The sequence below is a fragment of the Melanostigma gelatinosum genome (assembly GCF_949748355.1).
Source record: "Melanostigma gelatinosum genome assembly, chromosome: 22".
NCBI lineage: Eukaryota > Metazoa > Chordata > Actinopteri > Perciformes > Zoarcidae > Melanostigma > Melanostigma gelatinosum.
The window spans coordinates 3,477,016-3,495,854 of NC_136655.1; the positions used below are offsets into that span (position 1 = coordinate 3,477,016).

Genomic DNA, 18,839 nt, shown 5'->3' on the forward strand with positions numbered 1-18,839 from the left:
GAGATGCAATATATCATGACGCAAAACAGGCCTTAACAAAAACAGGCAAACGCACGCGCCGCTCTTGCGCAACTCATCTGCATAGAGCCCTCAGATGACGGGCTATTTAAACGCGGAGGTGTCGATGGCACACATCCAGTTGGCTCCGGTCCCACCGAGAAGCCTCCAGCGGAGCCATGAAGACGGAGAGCGGGGCGCAGACGGCGCCGTTCGGCGGGAGGAAGCAGAGCCTGATCGAGGACGCTCGCCGGGAGCGCGGCAGCGGCTCCGCGGGCTCCCCGGGGCCCCCGGGGCCCTCCAGGTACGGAGACGGCTTCGTGTTCGAGGAGAAGGACGGCCGGGTCACGCTGAACGTCCTGTTCGCCCTCAGCAACGAGAAAAACGCGGGCTTCTTCAAAACTGGGAAAATATTCGAGGTATATTAAAGTCAGATATTGTACTTGTGTACTGATGCCGTCATGTTATATGTATAGAAAGGGAGAGAAAGTAGAAAGTAGCATTAAGTACCTCGAAATTGTGCTTAAGGCCTTGACTAAATGTTTTTTTCCCAAAATGCATCACTTGAGCTTAAACTTCCAACAATCCAAGCTAATAAACATCTGACTGACTGGTGATATTATAAAGACATAAGACATTACTCGGCCGACTATTATTAAATGAAAGCAGAGTTGAAGTTGTAGCTCCTGCTTTTCTTCATAAGAATGACAAAAACTAAGCTACGAGGCCATTTTTGGGAGGCGAAAGCTTCTCCTCTGTGTCAAAGCATCGATAAGAAGGAACAACGTCGGTCTCCCTGTGTGTGTCACAGACGTTTGAGGCTAAACTTCTCCACATCGAAAGCCGGCCGGGGAGGAAGTCAAAGAACAGCACGACTGACCTGGAGTTCTTCATGAAGTGTGAAGTCCACAGCTCCGACCGGGACGTCTTCATCAACGCTCTGAAGAGAGTGGTGGACGACGTGCGCTCCATTCCAGAGGAAAAAGGTGCCCGACTTCATCATGACTCTCTTTTTTATCAGAGCTATATGTTGTGAGGTGCGTTGATGTTAGGACATCATATGAAATGTTGAATTAAATCAGTTGTTGCTCCTTTTAGGTTGTTGTCATATGACAATAAGGCCAATTACAAAAGCACTCATTAACTATTTCCCTCTCATCACAGTTCCCTGGTTTCCCCGACAGATAAAAGACCTCGACAGGTGCAACATGTTAATAACCAAGTTTGATCCAGACCTGGACCAGGATCACCCAGTGAGTGTGTTTACATACCTGCTGCACAATGTCACGGTTTGAAATAATATATGTGAAACCAAAAAGCTATTTACGGTGATTTAATGTCTTTCTTTTGCCGGCAGGGATACAGCGATCCAGAATACAGAAAGAGACGGGCTTTCATCTCGGAGCTGGCCTTCAGATACAAACAGTGAGTCGGGTATTGATCCATCATCATGAAACGCAGAGGGTCATTGAGACATTCTCTCTTAAGTTCATTGTCTTTGTCACAGCGGCGACCCGCTGCCCACGGTGGAGTACACAGCAGAAGAAATGTCCACATGGTGAGAAAGAAGTGCTCATGTCCTGCACGGTAGAAATGCAGAATGCATGCCGGAGGATGGTTAAAGTACAATGATGTGTGGTTGTGTTCAAAGGAGGGAGGTTTACCAGCAGCTGAGGAGCATCTATCCCGGTCTGGCCTGCAGACAGTTCCTGGACGGGCTGCAGCAGCTGGAGAAAGAGTCCGGCTACGGAGAGGACCGCATCCCTCAGCTCAGAGAGGTTTCTGCCTTCCTGAAAGGTGACACAGATCGGAACATTTAGAATGATGAGAGCTTAAAGTCTTCAAAATATAATAGCCATGAATTAAATCAATGAATGAATGCATCTGCTTTAGTCTCTCTACTCTAAAAAGGTTACAGAGATAAGAAACACTTAAAGTTAAGAAGCAGTGAAAGGAGGTGTTTTATCATAAAAGACGACAGAAATCATAAATTATAGGCGTCTGACATTCTAACAAAACAACACAGAAACTAAAACATAATCCAAAGAAGCATCGGCCTCGCTTAATGGAGACAGAGACGCAATTAAGAGTTTAAAAACTCCACAAAACACATTTAAGAGGCCATGAAAGAGGGAGGAAGTAAAAACAAGAAGTTTCAAATGAACAGGATAGAAAACACAATAGAAAACACAACTGATTTCATTCAATTTAAAGGAATACCTGCAAGCATATGAACTGTTATGTAGGTTACATATAAATGTAATCCAATATGAGTAAAAAGATCACACAAACTTTAATATCTGTTGTATAAACAGGAAACTAAATGCACAAAGTCACAATCATGAATGTCATTCTGTGCTGCATAGAAGACAAAGACACATGCCACGATACATACAAATCATTCAATAAGTAGTTATTAGAATGTGTGGTTGAGATATTTCATTTCATTTGACTTTCTGCTGGTTTCAGAGAGAACTGGTTTCCAGCTGCGTCCGGTAGCCGGCCTGCTGTCAGCCAGAGACTTCCTCAACAGTTTGGCCTTCAGGGTGTTCCAGTGCACGCAGTACATCCGGCACTCCTCGGCGCCCATGCACTCCCCCGAGCCGTGAGTCATCCTTTTCATGGGCCCTGAATTATTCATTCGTCTGATTTGTTTCTTTCATTGACTCGCTTCCGTCTGCTCCGACAGGGACTGCTGCCACGAACTACTCGGCCATATTCCCATGCTGGCAGACAAGGAATTCGCACAGTTCTCACAGGTAACTGCACCGTCGGCTCGTTGACATCACCAGAGTGTAATCGAGTTTTACTACCTTTCATTCTAATTCATTTGAACTGTTTCAGGAGATTGGACTTGCCTCGCTTGGCGCTTCAGATGAAGACATTGAGAAACTGTCAACGGTAGGTTGTTGTTGAGATTTGAACTTTTTGTAATTTTAACATATTCAGATGGACTGTTGTTTTGGCAGCGCTTCATCGTGAGAACAGGAGAATGACACAAGCTCAAGTATTTCTTATTATTTTGCACTTTAAACTGGCAACATTCTGACTTGTCTTTGTTTTTAAACACTATAGCTCTTTTTATTTCTACGGATATATCGAACACATGTTTAATCGTATATTTCTATTACAGTTGTATGATTATTGACTCTTTCATGATTACTTTTATGTGAGAACCTTCTGGGCAATAAACCTGTTGTCTGATTAAATCAGAAGCTTCTAATATCGGAGGAAACGCAGGCTCTCCTCATTTTGTGCAATGGCTCTTCACTGCCATCTAGTGGCTTAAATACATGACTAGCCACGCTCTCTTTCAGATAATGTCTTCACCTTCCTTCATGGTCACCTGTTCTCTCTTTAGTTGTATTGGTTCACGGTGGAGTTCGGCCTGTGCAAGCAGAACGGAGCGGTGAAAGCGTACGGCGCCGGACTGCTGTCGTCTTACGGAGAGCTCGTTGTGAGTTTGTTCTCCGACGTTCACGCACATATTTTGCTGCATATTCAGTTGTTTTTTTCTTGCCAGTCTCTGACCTTTGACCCGTCTTCTCCAGTACGCGCTGTCTAACGAGCCGGAGTACAAGCCGTTCAACCCCGAGGAGACGGCGACGCAGCCGTACCAGGACCAGACCTACCAGCCCGTTTACTTTGTTTCTGAGAGCTTCGAGGATGCAAAGACCAAGCTGAGGTATCCGCCTGTTACTTTACTGCTGTCTTTACTTTATTGTTAACCAACAGTGTTTTATGAGAGTCTTGCAACTTAGATGATATAATTACGCAGTTTCCCAATGGAATGAATAAATGGCTTGATCTATAGATGGCTGCAAATGAAGGTGAAATCTGAAGTCAGGGTATGGAGTTTTCTTGAGAATAAAGTTTCTGTTTACATTCAGTAAAACACATTGTGTGTGTATACCTTTAAATTGTGTTTTTTCTTGATATTTGACACACATCTGTATCACTGTTAATTCTCCTTCCACAGGAGATACTCTGCAACCATCAAGCGTCCCTTTGCGGTTCGCTACGACCCCTTTACCTGCAGCGTGGAGGTTCTGGATCAGCCCGGCAAGATCCAGAACAGTCTGAGCCAGATGAGAGAAGACCTGAAGACCCTTCACAGCGCCTTGGAGAAGTTCAGCTCATCTTCAGACCCGGGAACAGACTTCCTGCAGAGAGAGGAAAGTCCTGCAGGAAAAGAGGAGGAGGGACACTTGGCCTGTAAACATTGCATATGAGATCTACTATGATGAAGAACACAAAGAGAATCAGGACGTAGTCAGGTCTGTGTGGTTCCACATTGTGTGTATCATGCAAAAATAAATAAACGTCTATTTTCATGAAGAAGTCTTGAAAACGTTTTACATTACAGAGAGACAGAAAAGTAAAGTATTTCGGATCCTTTACTTCAGTAAAAGTCCCGTCTTCAAAACCTTACTTCAGTACAATTATGTATCATCAGCAATATTTACTTTAAATATGAAAAGTATTGATAGTGCAGTAAATCTTTCCCCGTCAGGGTTTTACTATTATATCTGATGTTTCTGCTGCATTCATGTTGCATTTTATCTCCTTTATATCCTGTTAATCTGTAAAAAGTACAATATGTACCTCTAAGATGTAGTACAGTAAAAAGTACACTATTTAACAATGTAGTTTTTATATATAAAGTAGTTCGTCTATATTTCAGTGCTGAGAGTAAAAGTACTTTACATTCCACCATTGAAGACAGTAAAGACAGCAGGAGGAACAAAAGAGAAAGAAAGAGATAAAGAGAGAGAGAACCACTACAATACAGAGCTTGTCGGACATTTTCTCGCTTTTTAATTCCAAACCGACTATTTCCATTTGGAAAATTCTTGGAACCCATTTATCTCCATGTGTTATTAAGCAAAGGGAAGGAGCTAATTATGAATGATTTAAGTATCATGTTCCCTGCGCTGGTCAAGGCCAGAGCCAGCACTGCGGCCCAGAACATTGGTCTGGGTCCAGGTCACCGGGACCTCACAGTCAACCACAGCACGGTCCGCGGGGCTGCACTGCTGACAGATGCTCTTCTCTCTTTATTTCTCTTGCGCTGCGCAGCTGCATAATTTGGCCTTCGGGGCTTTTTGACGGACGTCCAGCGTTTTGATCTCCACACGGGCGACAATGCATATCAGAGCTGCGCACGTCAAGGAGACAAATCGTCTCCATGTGCAGGACTCGTAAAGCATCGCCGGCATCATCACGGCGGCTGGCAAAACCCTCCCATCGGCCAGCTTGTGTTGGGAAGCTTCCCCTTCCCATGATTCCACTGTACAGTAAATCAAACCCGAGCAAACCCTGTGTTTGTGGAGAAAAGAAAATAGTGTGTAAAGAAAGAGAGAGGGGGATATTAAAGAAAATGGAGGGAAAGAGAGGTCTACAGGGACACACACACAGTCACACACTCTCATTCTACGTCCAGCACCCTCAAAATCCACAAATCCCCCATCGACACCACCGCCAGGAGGAGAATCTGCTGAGGTTGCTGAGGAAACAGGCTGACCTGTAAGGGATCCAGCGTGATTACTGCGCCTCCAACACTCGCCGCAAATCCCCAACGCTGTGTCATCCCGACTCCAACCATAAGTGTTTCTTGTTATTGATGTCGGGGCCATCCCATCGCTACGCTGGCTACGATGCCTCCTCCGCACTGGAAGCAGGGTCACGAGGGTCACGTTGTCCTCAGAAAGAGGGATCCTCCAGGAGTATGGGAGTGAATCATGTTAGTTGTAGGCACAAATGAGTAAGATTTTCCTAGAAAAGAATCTAACTGACAAAAATAATTCCTCTTAATCACACTTATGACTCACTGTGTGTGGTGGTGTCTGTATCGACAGAGACCCTTCCTTTCTTCTCATTTGACTGTGTTTACTCTGCCTCCATTAAAACACAGAAACCAGGTGCCGGATTGTAAGCACGCACCCAAGAGGAAGCTACGAAACTGGAGCACACAGGGCCGAAAAAGGAAAAATAAAGATTGCAAATGTAGTGAAGCCAAACAGCAAGCGACCGAAGCTCACTGCGAAACAAGAGTGAATCTGAGGTTGTCTTTCACCTGCTGGGGAGCACCCTGCTCATTGTGCCCTTTAGGCCCGATAAAGGTCTCATAGCTTTGTTCATAGTCAACTTATAGATCAGTTATAACCATTAAAGGGCCGCCCCTCTGCGTCTGCTACCGACTCACGGGGCAGCCTCTCGTGAGACGCTTTCATGTTACTACAAAGTAAACTAATCTACGTCATCGCTGGACGACCAACGACCAAAAGAGGGTCAATCCAACACGGGACCTTTAACCAAGAGACCAATGTTGAGTTGTTTTGAAGTTACTTTAGTGATGTTAGCGACATGTTTTCTGAACTTAAGTTTCCATTTTACTTAGTTTAAGTACTTCTTTTAAGCCCGACCATGACGTTTTTCCAACACCTAACAAAGTTATTTTGTTGACTAATTTGAAGTTGTTACTGTGGCCGCGCGCTGGGCTGCACGTGTGTTAGAATGTGGCGCTAAGGGGTTTGACAAAGTATGTGACGAGTGTTGCATTAAAGGGACATTTTGCCAAGGATAAGAAATAATGGAGGTTTATGTCCCACAGGAGAAATAACTAAATATGTAAATATGTGCGTTTCTCCACGTTGTACAAAGCGAGGCCAGCCGTTTGCCCCTTGTTCCCCGTATTTATGCTAAGCTAGGCTAAACAGGCCCTGACTCCAGCTCTGCACTGACTGCACAGACATAAAATTAATATATTCATCTCTCTGGGAAGCATATATCCTAAAATATTGATTTACTCCTTTGAAAAGAACACTTTCTGGGTTGCCAGGTCATGAAAACATCTGGTTGGCTGTTTCCTATTATTTTTAATGTCTTTCCCTGACAGTTGCTTTAAATTTCGAGTTAGCTTTTAGGTTCATTACGGTAACTCATTCAGTGACCCGAAATTAAATGCTGGTGTTTCTCACTTTCTAATTAACCATGAAGTGTGCGGTTATAAATCTTACTCAGACTACTCAGGAGTTGTGATGGAGCACTTTTCTGCTCATCACGATCAACGCAACGTCTTTGTTTCCCTTCATATCATGCTCATTATTTTTGCTCTCTTTTGTTGAGCCCAGGGCTTAAAGATGGCAGGGCGAGAGGGGGAGATTAGGGGAAAGGTGCTGAGGATTGTGGGGGGTTCGAGAGATCATATGTTGTAGAAAATCTCACAGGCAAGAATTGGATTTCGATGCGATTCTGCTCATCGGCCATCAGATGGTGTCCTCGAGTCACAGGGATCTGAGAAGCCACTGAGACTCATGACTCATGTTTCAGAGGAGAGCGGCTCCAGTGCCCTCTGATGGAGCTCGCATCCGTCGCTGACTTCTCCCGCGTTACACGCAGCTGCTCCGGCACCACTTGCGCCTCACGCACAGCAAACGTAGAGCGCGGAGACCACATTGGACTTGTTGAAACAAGAGCGCAGAGCACGAGAGCAGTAGCATGTTATGCTTTGCGGATAACGCGACCCGTCCAAGAAATATAGAAGGTTGACGAACCGCGGCCTCGAACTTGCTACGCTCTGTCGTGCAGAGGCGATGCTGTACAATCCAAACCTGGTGTTTCAGCTGAGAGAGAGAGAGAGAGCGAGAGAGAGAGAATATATATATATATATTTATTAGACACCCGGTTATGAACGGGCACACCTGTGGAAACAAGTGATCAGCTCACCTAGAATGATTCATGATCAAGTTAATTAAATGAGTGCCCTTTGCTGCTCAGCGAGCGTCTGAAAACAGAGACGTCGGGTTCTCACACAAGACGTTCCTGTGCGAGTACAATGAGTACCTTGTTTTACAGGAGGGCATTACAAGCTCCTGCCAAATGAGCCGTTGTCTGCATTGATAATTACTCACCAAGGTAAGGTGATGCACATCTCCTCCTCCTCCTCCATCCTCCTCCTCCTCCATCCTCATTAACCGCTCACATTCCATGCCATGGAGCTGACCTGAAATCGCTCCCTTACTTCTCAAAGCTCTTCCTATGATCTACGCTTACAACCCCGGCCTCCCCTTCAGGGTCTGTCTAACAGCTGGAGCGCGGCCAGGCCTCCTAGTTTTACCTCATCCCGACCTTCCTGTGGCTGTTCGGCGCTCCACAGTAGGTGGAACGGCCCGTACAAAAGAACATTTTATTGATCTGATTCAGTCGATCATTGATGGTAAAGAAAAGTGAGAAACAGCCAAGAGAGAGAGAACACCTGTAGTACGATGATCACGTTGAGTGGAGAGCTGGCGCTGGAGCCTCGGTGCATTCCTTTGAAGTAGTGTTCTTGGCAGGACTTAACAGAACGCTGACGTAACGTACTCTTAAGAGAAAAGAAGAACGAGCTCCTTCGCAGAAACCCGACCAGCCCGCCGTTTATCTGTAGCAGACCTGAAATGGTGGACAGATTTGAAAAAGAACAAAACTCAAGTGTGCAGCCAATATCCATCAAACGCCATAAAAGCCTCAGCAGATACTCAGAAAAATATTTATTTTATTAGACATTTATGAGAATAGAAACACTTCGTTCGACTGCGTCCACCATGGAAAGCGCTGTACAGACATCTACATTTCAGTCATCCAAAAGCAAAGCTTCCTGTCGCCGCCCATCACGCAGAGCGGGAGCGTCCGGTGCCAACTGAGACCCGATCCCACCGCGGCCGACCCGATCATCACCGGCTGTAACGACATCAGGGTGGGACGTGAGACTGGAGCCGCGGAGAACATTGAAGAAAACGGTGAAAAGCATCCCCGCTCACCTGTGGGTGGCCAAGATGGTGGATGAGTAGCTGACTGGAGATCTTTCCCGGACATCCAGTGGTGGCAAAGAGGTTTTCATTGGCTCGAGACCACCTGAAGGGAGGGGCAACATATAAATGTCATCGCACAATTAAACTACGTAAAAAAAAAAAAAAGGTGCAGTTTACATCCATGCCTGTCCAAAATGTAATCACTTCATTCTATATATTTATTTATAAGACATCTGTGTGAAATTTCAGTTATTAGCATATGAATTCTTGCGTGTGGCCAAAACATCATAGAGCATATGAGAAGTAGAAGAAGAAGCCTCGAGTTCGGCAATTTCATCGTCGCCATCTTTGCTTTTTGCCACCAGAAGTGAGAAGGACAACCGAACACTGAATAAGACAACTTTAGGCGAACAAGAACGTCATAATTAACTTTCATTAATTGAAAAAGTTAAAGCTGTGAAACAAAAACACGGACTGGACGACGCCGCGGTAGCAACCTGTCAATCACCGTGTAGCCCCGCCCTAAAGCATACCCTGCTTTATGGTCTATTTGACTCTAAATGGATCATAATTTACTCAAGGAACATCATGCTGTGTTGAAGAAGACTTGAAACTAGAGATTGAGACATAAACTCATGTTTACTGAGGTAATAAATCATGAGAGGAGTAGTCATTTCAGTGTTTTTTGGGCCATCCTGAGGTTGCCGCCTGCCAGAAATGTCTTTTGTGAGGTCCCAGTCACCAGCTGCGCAGAGGCATAGGAATGAGAAATATTTCTTACTTGAATAACCGGGCTTTATCTATGTGGGCTGGTCTTTTTTCCTGTGGGTAACTGCAAACAAACAAGAAGAAGGTTTAAAGCACATCCCATTCTAATGACCCAATACATCGTGCATCAATATTCGATGACCCCCCAGTTACCTGGAGCGAGTTATGTCCCAGATGAGCCAGTCGTTTCCCGCCACGGCGCCGACTTTGATCGTGTTCGCGAGGCACCAGTCGGCCGACATGAGCGGCGACTGACCGCAGTCCAGGGACAGAATGGCCTGCTGGGTCACCAGGTCGTAGAAGCGTATCGTTCCCTTCTTCTCTGCCACCATTAACTGGAGGGGACAGACGGGTCATTTGAAACAATATTTATAGTTCTGGGTGCGCCTCCAGGATCCATGCCAGGGAAAGTTGTACTCCATTATAGAGTCAGTATGCTTCAAGCCGAGAGCGAGAGCCGGATGGTTGAACAGCATCTGAAGCACGCTTCACCGTCTCAACTGGCCGACAATTTCTGTAACTTTTCCAGGTGTGCAGAGGTGAAAGAAGGCGGGGCTTGAACTTCGACAACACCATGACTGACTTTAAGACAGAATGACAGAATGACTGTTTAAAAAAGTGTGCCCCATTATCACGTCTCGACGTTCTCTACATGGAAGCAGGCGTTTGCCTTCAGACGCGGTTTGACTCGTTGACTATTTTGATTAATTTAGCAAGACATGCTAATTGTTGCTAAATGAAGCAAAACAAGTGACAAAAACAAGACATTACCGTGCTGTTAGTCGCAGCCCTAAACCTGAGAATCCCAGCATGCATCTGAAACAAAGCCCTCCTACCTTAAAGGCTTCCTCTGGGTGCCAGCACACACTGATGCCAGGAGAGCGAAGTCTGAGAGTAGAGCTTTGATTTCCCTCCAGGTCCCACACCCTGTAGAGATGAATGAAGACCAGCATTCAAATATGATTGACCAGCGCGTGCTTTTTCGTGTTTTTGCACAAACATCATATTTGCTAACTTTTACAAGTGTAGCTATTTTTTTAAACTGAAAGCGAGAATTCTTTGCAAAAACTCCAACAGTTCTCATGTTATTGTGAAGGAACTTTTAATCAGTCCTCATTAGTGATAATACGGTTTGATTGGATTTGATGTGTGAACCGCTCTTGGCCTCAAATCCAAAACAGAATCCACTACCTCCAAATTAACAACAAAGACGGGGCTTTAGAGCACTTCTAAAAAAAGCCTCGGCGTTTGAGCCACCCTGAGAGACTTACATAACACCTGAAGAGAGTTCACCTTCCCAAGATTCCCTTCTTTGTGGTGCTGGATCCACAACAAAGTGACACAGTTCATTGTCGAGGTGGCCTGAATGTTAACAGCCTCACAAACCAAAATATTCTTCTGTTTTTCTTTCTCCGTTGCTCTTTTGACCGAATTCAAGCTCAACTTTTCAACACAAGCCGCATTACTTTGAGGCTTTTATGGTGCACAACGTGGGCAAAGATGAACGTCACGTTTGCTCCTAAATGATCCAACTTCTGCGTGTTGTGCCAAAGGGATGTGCAGGGTTCTTTGTGCGTTTCCAGGGAAAGGGGCTCTTTTCTCAGATCTGGGGGGGGGATCACCCTCGCCTGAGTCGGCGTTACGCTCCACTCACATTACAGCAAATGTTTCGCTGTGGGCGGCCCGCTGCCATTCATTTTCTGCGGAGTACAGAGAGGACAGCGGGACGCAAGTGAGTTGAAGGAGAGCAGCGGAGGGAAGTCCAACAGCATCCTGCTTTGTGCAAATGAAAGAGCAAAAGGCCAACAAAGATTCAAAGCTCGTGTGAGGATTACCACCAATCGTCATTTAAGTAAAAGCTCATTCTAAAGCTTAATAAGACCCGTGATGGCAAAAGCAGCTGAGAGAGACCATGGCTGTAATGAAGCACTTGGATGGAGAGAATGCGGGTCCTGAGACCTGGATCTATGGTTAACCACATGAGACCGATCCCCGTACGAGAAGAAAAGGTGGGGATGGGGGGGTGCAAGTGTTTCTGGAAATATAAAGCAAACGCTTGTGAAGCATGGGAAGGCGCTGACTGATGAGGTCATGCAGAAGACATCATCTAATAAAACCCAAACAGTACCTCCAAAGACCATCTAAATGTCAAGTGTGTTGTTGGATAGATCGATGTCCTCGCGGTGCGGTGAAGAGGAGGATACGCCCCGTCTCAGATGAAGACCTCAGTAAACACTCAACTTTTCCTGCCTGATCTCCCCTGCAGCAGGACGGAGCCTCGGCGAAACTCTGGGCTTCTTTCCTTTGCCCATGTGCAGACGTAGCCATGAGTGAGGTTGAGGTGGGGGGGGGGGGAACCAGACCACACCAGGAAAACAACGACTAAACCCTATTCTTTCAGACCACTAGCCAAGCAGAGCTCAATTGCACGCTACACCACCAACGGCCAAACTGTGGTCAACCTCTCTGCCCTTCAAACGGAGAGCACCGGCTCCCCAAAACAACACAACCTCCGCCAAACGAGGTGAAAGACATGAGACGCGAAAACACGCGTGACCGCCTCTGATAAAACACTGTGTAATTGCATAACACTACATCGAGCAATAACACTCGGCTTCCATGTACAACAGAGTTGAAAAGGACATCCGAAGTCCTGTATTGTGTTATCTAAGTGAGAAAACAGTGCGCCGGAGCGTAACGCTTTGTCAATGTTTCCCATAAGTGGAGGAAACGGGAAATGCCGTTAGAGCTGCGTGATCTGATTTATTGTCGAGAGCAGAGTAAATAATCGGGGGTGACTCTCTGGAGGGGGAGAACTGGAAGAGTCAGACGGTATAATCCCATCACGGGGCGTCACAGGGTCGCTCTGCTCGAGGTGCACCGTGTTAGCTCAACATTTGATTTGGACAATCTAACATTATCTGCTTTTTTAAAAGTTGTTACAGCCAGTTTAGCAGCTGCTGTCCGCAGGGCTCGCCCTCAGTGCTGGACCAGAAATATTAAACCGGATGAAGAATATTCTTGAAATGCATAGAAATCTAATCATAGAAGCTGATCATAATGGACAGCGGCTGGAATAGATAATACGTGCTAAAATACCGTAAGAGTTGAAACATATCTGAGAGAAATGGCTGAAACATCCAGCTTCTCTCACACCAACCTAAACATTGACAACTTCATTTTGTGAGAAAGAATCTACTTTTCATAACCAACAGTGTAAAACAGCATGCAGTGTATAATCTAGTGACGGGGGACTGGAGTTCATCTGATGTGGCTGCAGGGTTTCGTCAGGTCGGAGGCGAGGCTGAGATATCAAGCTGTCGTAATATGTCTCCATTACACAACATAAAATAAACCTCCAGATTATCCCTGAGAACAGGACAACATGCTTTAAACCATATACATCATGCAGCAGCAGCAGCAGCAGGTGTGCTCGGTCCCGAGTTCATCCGCGAACTCGGTCAACCCCAAATCCCCTCAGGACCCTGCAGAGTGCCCCTGTCACCTCTAGGTGGCACATTTCCCCACAGACTCGGCTCCGTCCACACCGATACCGAGAGCCGTTTAGACTCCGTGAACCAAGCGCAAACTCCCCCGAGGGAGTGGAGTCCAGATCCCCGCCTAGACGCTGCAGCGTCAGGTTGCACGTTGGCAACGGCCGACTTCCCACAACTGCAGGGGACCGTGATGACAAAGCAAAGCAAACTTATAGTAGAGGCTCTGCTGCCAAACCCAACAGAGCGATGGAGAGGTCATGAGCATATATACATGCAGGCAAACACTCCCTCCCCGTCTGTCTGCAGGACCAGTTTCCTCCTCTCATATCGGAGCTCAGTTTGTGTGGGCTGACTGGAAGGTCCTCTCCCGTTAACTTGATCCATCCCTTGTTCCGCCCCGCTCTTCCTCCCGCGTCCCATATTTTCTCAACACGACAGAATTTAAATCTTTCAGCAGATGGAGCGCACTCACTGTTTTCTCTGGCCGGTCAGCGGAGGCAGGGGTAAGAGGAGAGTGGACGGGAGAGGAGGAGACTCAGGCGGCCTACTGTGGCGGCACAATCGTCAAGCCGGCGGCACCGATGTGGCCGCCTGGCTGTGGATGCAAGCCTCGTTTATGATTATGCATCATGTGCAAAGTCAGGAGGATTTTGGAATTAATTGTGCATTTTGTTTGGTTCACTAAGAATTGTTTTTGTTTTAAGCGACAGCCCAAAGAGATTAATTGTAAACTGAATATTTTGGACAGTTGATCAGACAGAAGAAGTAATTTGAAGAAGTCACCATTTCCCCACTATTTTCTAACATCTTTCTCTAACAACGATTAAATGGCAATGGAAATAGCCAAGTCTTCACTTTCAGTGCAACTTTTGGTTCAAGTCTAAAAGTATTTAAAAAGACTTACTGTACAAAAACAATATAACAGGGCCCAGAACTGCAAAACAGCTCTGCATGTTGCAGGAGAACTAGCCTGCTGATGAAGGGGGGGGGGGGGGGGGGGGGGGACCCTGGCTGCTGACACACATTTTCCCTTCTCTAGCATTAATTGAAAAGGAAAGTTTGGGGACTTTGTTATAGGTCCCCCTTAGAGAGGAAAATCTTTCTGCAGCTAATTGGATTTCCATATTTAACCAATTAGCTAGAAAAGCTACAAAGCAGCTCTGTGCATACGCACGGTCACACCGGAACATGTTGTGCTTAGCATCAAGTTTCACTGTGGAAACACAGTCAGGACTTTCTGCACCATTGGGAGAGAACAGAACTGAAAATCAGAAGCTGGGAACACGAACACACACACACACACACACACATATGGAAACAAAACGGTTTGGACCTGCAAGTGTGGTCATCACTGACGGAAGCAATTTGTTTCCCCGCCGTGGGCTCGAACACCAATTGGTTAATGTAGCTGGTGTGGCCCTCCATCACCTAGGAAACATCATAGAAGAACTAAATGTAAACAAAAGGAGCAGACACATGATCAATACTCAACGGTTCAGTGAGCATTTTCTTTACTACACTGGCTGCAGCTCTGCTTTCTGCGTGTGCGCCTACATTTCCTACATCGCTTAGCACCATATGTCAGTGCTAAGAGAACGTTTGATGCCAACTGACAAGCCCAATTCTGGCCAATGTGCTCCAGATGTTGCACTACCTTGACTTCATGCCTATCCTGGAGATCAGAAGTCAGCAGGCGCAGCTTTCTGTCAGCTGCAGCGGTGCAGAATCTGCAAAACGAGAGAGGAAGCGAAAGGGAGGGTATAAAAATAAACGAAAAGGGAGAACATCAAAACAGAGTCGGACTGTGCAGAAGCAGTGGCAGACGGCGTCTCTTCCTGCATTGCTCGCCTGCAGCCGCCTGGACTGACACCTCTGGATCAGAGCATGTGTGTGTGTGTGTGGTAGAAACGCTGCCAGGGAGATTCTAATTGCAAGCTAAGATAAACACGGAGCAAAACAGGATCCCTCACGCCATTTGCGCAGGTCTCTGTTGAAGAGCTTGTGCGAAACCGGGCAGAGGACTTTCCCCTCTAATCAGTCGCAGTATACACCAGCGCCTGCAATTATTCACACAATTACACTAACTCACTTATGACAAGAAAAACACACACATATCAGCAGAATAAACAGACGGCGGTTCACACATTTTCAGTCGCAGGCACAGATGGATTTGGCACGATGTCACTACAAACACCCTTAACGTGCTTTGGGGTATGACTGCTCCAGGAGATTAGATTATATTAGGATTGGCCTTCTAACCCTGCAAATTAGTGCTATTCTTTGGAGGAAAGCATGGAACTTTTTTTTGCTTTTTTTACTTTAAATGTCAAAGCCATTTTCTTTATTGATCTCCAACAATCTACAGTTAAAGTCGCTGTTACAAAGGGAAACAGCAGTGAATCTGAGCACCGGTTCATTTCAGCTGTACTGTGATTATTGTTTTAGCACGAGACACAAATGAGTTTATTCTTTCCTAGATGATGTCACCGCAGAGGACACCTGAACCCAGAGACCTGGATGTGAGGAGAGGAGCCATCTTTAAGTGTGGGACGTCTTCAGATGACTTCTCAATACTTCCACATCGTTTCCCCCCAAAACATCTCAAATTGAAGGTTACGTTGTGCGATGGGCTTCATGTTTCTTTCTTTTACAATAGTTTAGTTTTCAGCTACCCACATTGCAATATCAAATCGGAATCTTTCAGAATTATGGGAAATATGGTTATTCTGGAGAATATTGCTGCAGCCAGCAGCTAGTTAGCTTAGCATAAAGACTGGACACAGCTAGCCTGGCTTACCACAAGAGCTCTTCTTCACTCCTTGTTAGCTTGATTTATATATTGTACGCTGAGCAAATCTGCTCTGAGAGGGAATATTATGTGACCAAAATGTAATTATTAATAAAATAAGGCTGTTTCTTGTCAGATGGGGCAAACTGTTTGTCTTTGCGATCAGCCACGTGTTTTGTTCTTTAACGAGCAGTAAATGTGTATATTTAGAGCACAAATGGTGGGCGTAATCTGATTTATTGGATTGCTTCGAATGATATATAACAGTGCAGATCTGTAGATAGCAAATAAATGCTGAAGTTTTTGTCAATAAGTGCATCTTTCTGACTGTAAAGACTGAAAAATCTGCGTATTTGGTGGAAGTTAGTTGTTATGTGGTCTTCGTAGGAGTCATTCTTCACATCACAAGCCGCTGTGGTGGCAGCCCCCCCTCCCCCCTCTCTTCCCCTTGTCTCACTCTCACTCTCTGGGCCCCTGCTTGAGGCAAGTCCGTGAGAACGCTGTACTTTTCCTGGAAGGCACGGCTACGTGCAGATCGAAGGGAGGGATGGAACCCGAGTGGGCAGTCATCAGCGCAATAACATGTGCGCACGTCACAGCGCTGGCTCGAGGGCCCTGTGGAGTAAACCGCAGAAGGCCAGGAATTATCACTGCTTTTCCTTTTCAATTACAGAAAGCCTAAACCCCTCTGGGGGGATCGTGGGACCTCACCCATCCGACGTTCCAATTAGGAGGGAACTCTTGCTTTCTAACAATCTACAGTTCGGCTACTTCCCTCCTGTCCGAGGCCACCTGAAATAACTTTGCTCACATCCTGGCAGCGAGAGGTGGTGATGACTACTTTCACACAAGCGTGACCGCTGCTGTGCTCTCTCTACAACTGCCTCTTGTTCTGGTCAATAGACGAGTGTTTGTGACTATTCATACGGCTGTGTTTAAAGACACAGATGTCAGGGTGACACTTACACACCGAGAGACACTAGAGCCGCAGATATCCCACCATAAACATATGTTATATTAAAAGCAGCCATATGTGATAATAGCATCATTGCTTAAACGGATTAATGACTCAGCAAATGTGTCAGAACCACTTCACATCGTATATGGACGGCTTAGCTGGTGGAGGGCCGTGGCCATCGGATGTAGGGTTGGTGGTTTGATCCCAGACTCCTGTTTTTCCACATGTCAAAGTGTTCTTGAGTCAGACACTGAGCCCTCAAAATGATGCATGTGCACAGAAGGACAATGGAAGTTGCATTGGATAAAAGTAACCAGTCAGAGTGTCTGTAACCGCCGTATGTGTGCAGGGCAGCAGCAGCAGAAAATTAGGTTTTCTAAAGGGACTCTGGTGTTAGGAAACACTACCACTTCTGTCCACAGGGACCGCCAAACTCACCACAAAATGAAATGATCTACACGACAAACATCTTAACTTGCTTTCCTCGTTGTACACTAAATGACTGTGGTCATTCACCATTCACTAAACTGTGTTTACGATCAGTTAGGAGCGACCTTTGGTAGTATGTATTGTCCATCAAGTAGTGACGTGTTTTGTATCGTGTAACATACTGGAGTAATTTGCATATTGTACAGTGAATCCATTTAATGTGCATACAATGCAATTTTGATGCTGATACAATTTATGCAAGAAGGAATTCCAAAATCTACTCAAGACTAGTCTGACTCACCAGATGTAGTCTGTGTGGGTTTAAATCTGGCAATGGCCACGAACATCTCGGAGCAAGACGATTGTAATTGGTTGAAAGATATATAAGCCAGAGCGGTCTTTCCAGAATGATAATGTGTGGCGGCAGAGTTCTCTGGAGATAGGTCTGGCTATATGGGAAAGCAAGACAGACAGACACTGCCACCATACTGTTCTGCACCATGCAACGTGCTGGAAAGTTTGGAAACAAAGAAGCAGTACCTGATAGTGGGTATCCTGTCCAGCCGCGACTCTGGGCTCCAGGCGAGAGCGTCAACACGCAATTCGTGATGGAAAGCTCGAAGTACATTGAATTCAACTCCCTCGATCTCCATATCCTCCTCCTGTGGGAGCAAGTTTATATTCAGAAAAGAGCTGTGGACTATAGTTAGTGCACCAGGTTGTGTGAGGCTGCAACTCTAACCTGGAATAGGCAGGTGCCCACCACCACATACTGGTTTCCACCATAGGCCAGGAGAGAGACAGGGGTACCAGAGCTGAAGGGACTAAACTCGACCACATGCACGTAGTCCTCACATGGCACCGTGTAACTGGGACTGCGGCTAGAGTCCTCCTGCATGCTGGGTGTCCTGGTAGAGCTGGCTTCAGATCAGAGATTCAACTGTAATACCTCAGAACAAGAGAGGACAGAGAATCATTAACCTTAAGTTAGAAGATCACCGTTGTTGATACTAAACAACATTTGGCATTACATTGAGCTAACGTAGGCTGGTATGACTAAATCAGCTAAAGTCAGGGGTTATAATGATATTACCACAATACACATAACTGTCATGTGTCTCCGGGAAAAGAGCTAAACGTGACTGCTATCTGCATGTGCACCGCTAGCTAGCAAACAAAGATTTATATTGCCCGTTTTAACACTTTAACGCTCCCACCAAGAGCTTAATACTTACCCGGGGTTATGAGAGTGTATTCCGAGTCAAAACGCAGCACAGACTAATATACTTTACCACTTTATTTTCAAGAATTTCCTTGAATCAAATGGTGCGCGCGTTTGAGATGTTTTCAATCTGTTTCCGGGTACGTCATGGACTGTACCATTGAGTACAAATGTCAAGGGGGATTTCGCGCAACGTAAAGGAAAACATCTAAACCACCTCGCCAATATATTTGCATATTGTTGAGCTATAAAGAATTATTTATGCAAAATACCTCTTCACAGACTTCTGCCACGAAACTATAAAAGATGAATGCAGTCGAGAAATATTTTTTTAGTCAACCTCTCCCGTTGTTGTGTACTGAAAGCTGATTGGCCGAAGGCAATAAA

At 45.7% G+C, this 18,839-nt stretch overlaps 2 protein-coding genes across 2 annotated transcripts; one reads left to right on the forward strand and one right to left on the reverse strand.

Moving 5' to 3' along the window:
- Positions 1 to 72: 72 nt before the first annotated feature.
- th2 (tyrosine hydroxylase 2) lies at positions 73 to 4,229 on the forward strand (the record flags this gene model as incomplete). Its single annotated transcript, XM_079294848.1, has 12 exons — positions 73 to 416; positions 809 to 983; positions 1,162 to 1,250; positions 1,355 to 1,422; positions 1,505 to 1,555; positions 1,649 to 1,794; positions 2,467 to 2,602; positions 2,687 to 2,756; positions 2,842 to 2,898; positions 3,359 to 3,454; positions 3,549 to 3,682; positions 3,977 to 4,229. Exons 1-12 carry the CDS (start codon positions 177 to 179, stop codon positions 4,227 to 4,229), a joined length of 1,515 nt encoding a protein of 504 aa, XP_079150974.1. The 5' UTR covers positions 73 to 176.
- A 4,345-nt stretch (positions 4,230 to 8,574) lies between these two features.
- On the reverse strand, positions 8,575 to 18,586 carry nup37 (nucleoporin 37). Its single transcript, XM_079294928.1, has 10 exons — positions 18,466 to 18,586; positions 17,973 to 18,179; positions 17,771 to 17,892; positions 14,710 to 14,782; positions 14,389 to 14,483; positions 10,395 to 10,485; positions 9,712 to 9,893; positions 9,572 to 9,622; positions 8,800 to 8,893; positions 8,575 to 8,719 (listed from the first exon to the last, which is right to left on the reverse strand). Exons 2-10 carry the CDS (start codon positions 18,126 to 18,128, stop codon positions 8,606 to 8,608), a joined length of 978 nt encoding a protein of 325 aa, XP_079151054.1. The 5' UTR covers positions 18,129 to 18,179; positions 18,466 to 18,586; the 3' UTR covers positions 8,575 to 8,605.
- Positions 18,587 to 18,839: the final 253 nt, after the last annotated feature.

Excerpts from the sequence above, each read along its gene's own strand:
- nup37 (XM_079294928.1), bottom strand. The coding sequence starts at position 18,128 with ATGCAGGAGGACTCTAGCCGCAGTCCCAGTTACACGGTGCCATGTGAG. Across the intron at positions 10,486-14,388 it reads AGTGATGACCACACTTGCAG|GGTGTGGGACCTGGAGGGAA; the intron begins GTCCAAACCGTT and ends TCATCTCTACAG. Across the intron at positions 9,894-10,394 it reads ACCCAGAGGAAGCCTTTAAG|TTAATGGTGGCAGAGAAGAA; the intron begins GTAGGAGGGCTT and ends TGTCCCCTCCAG.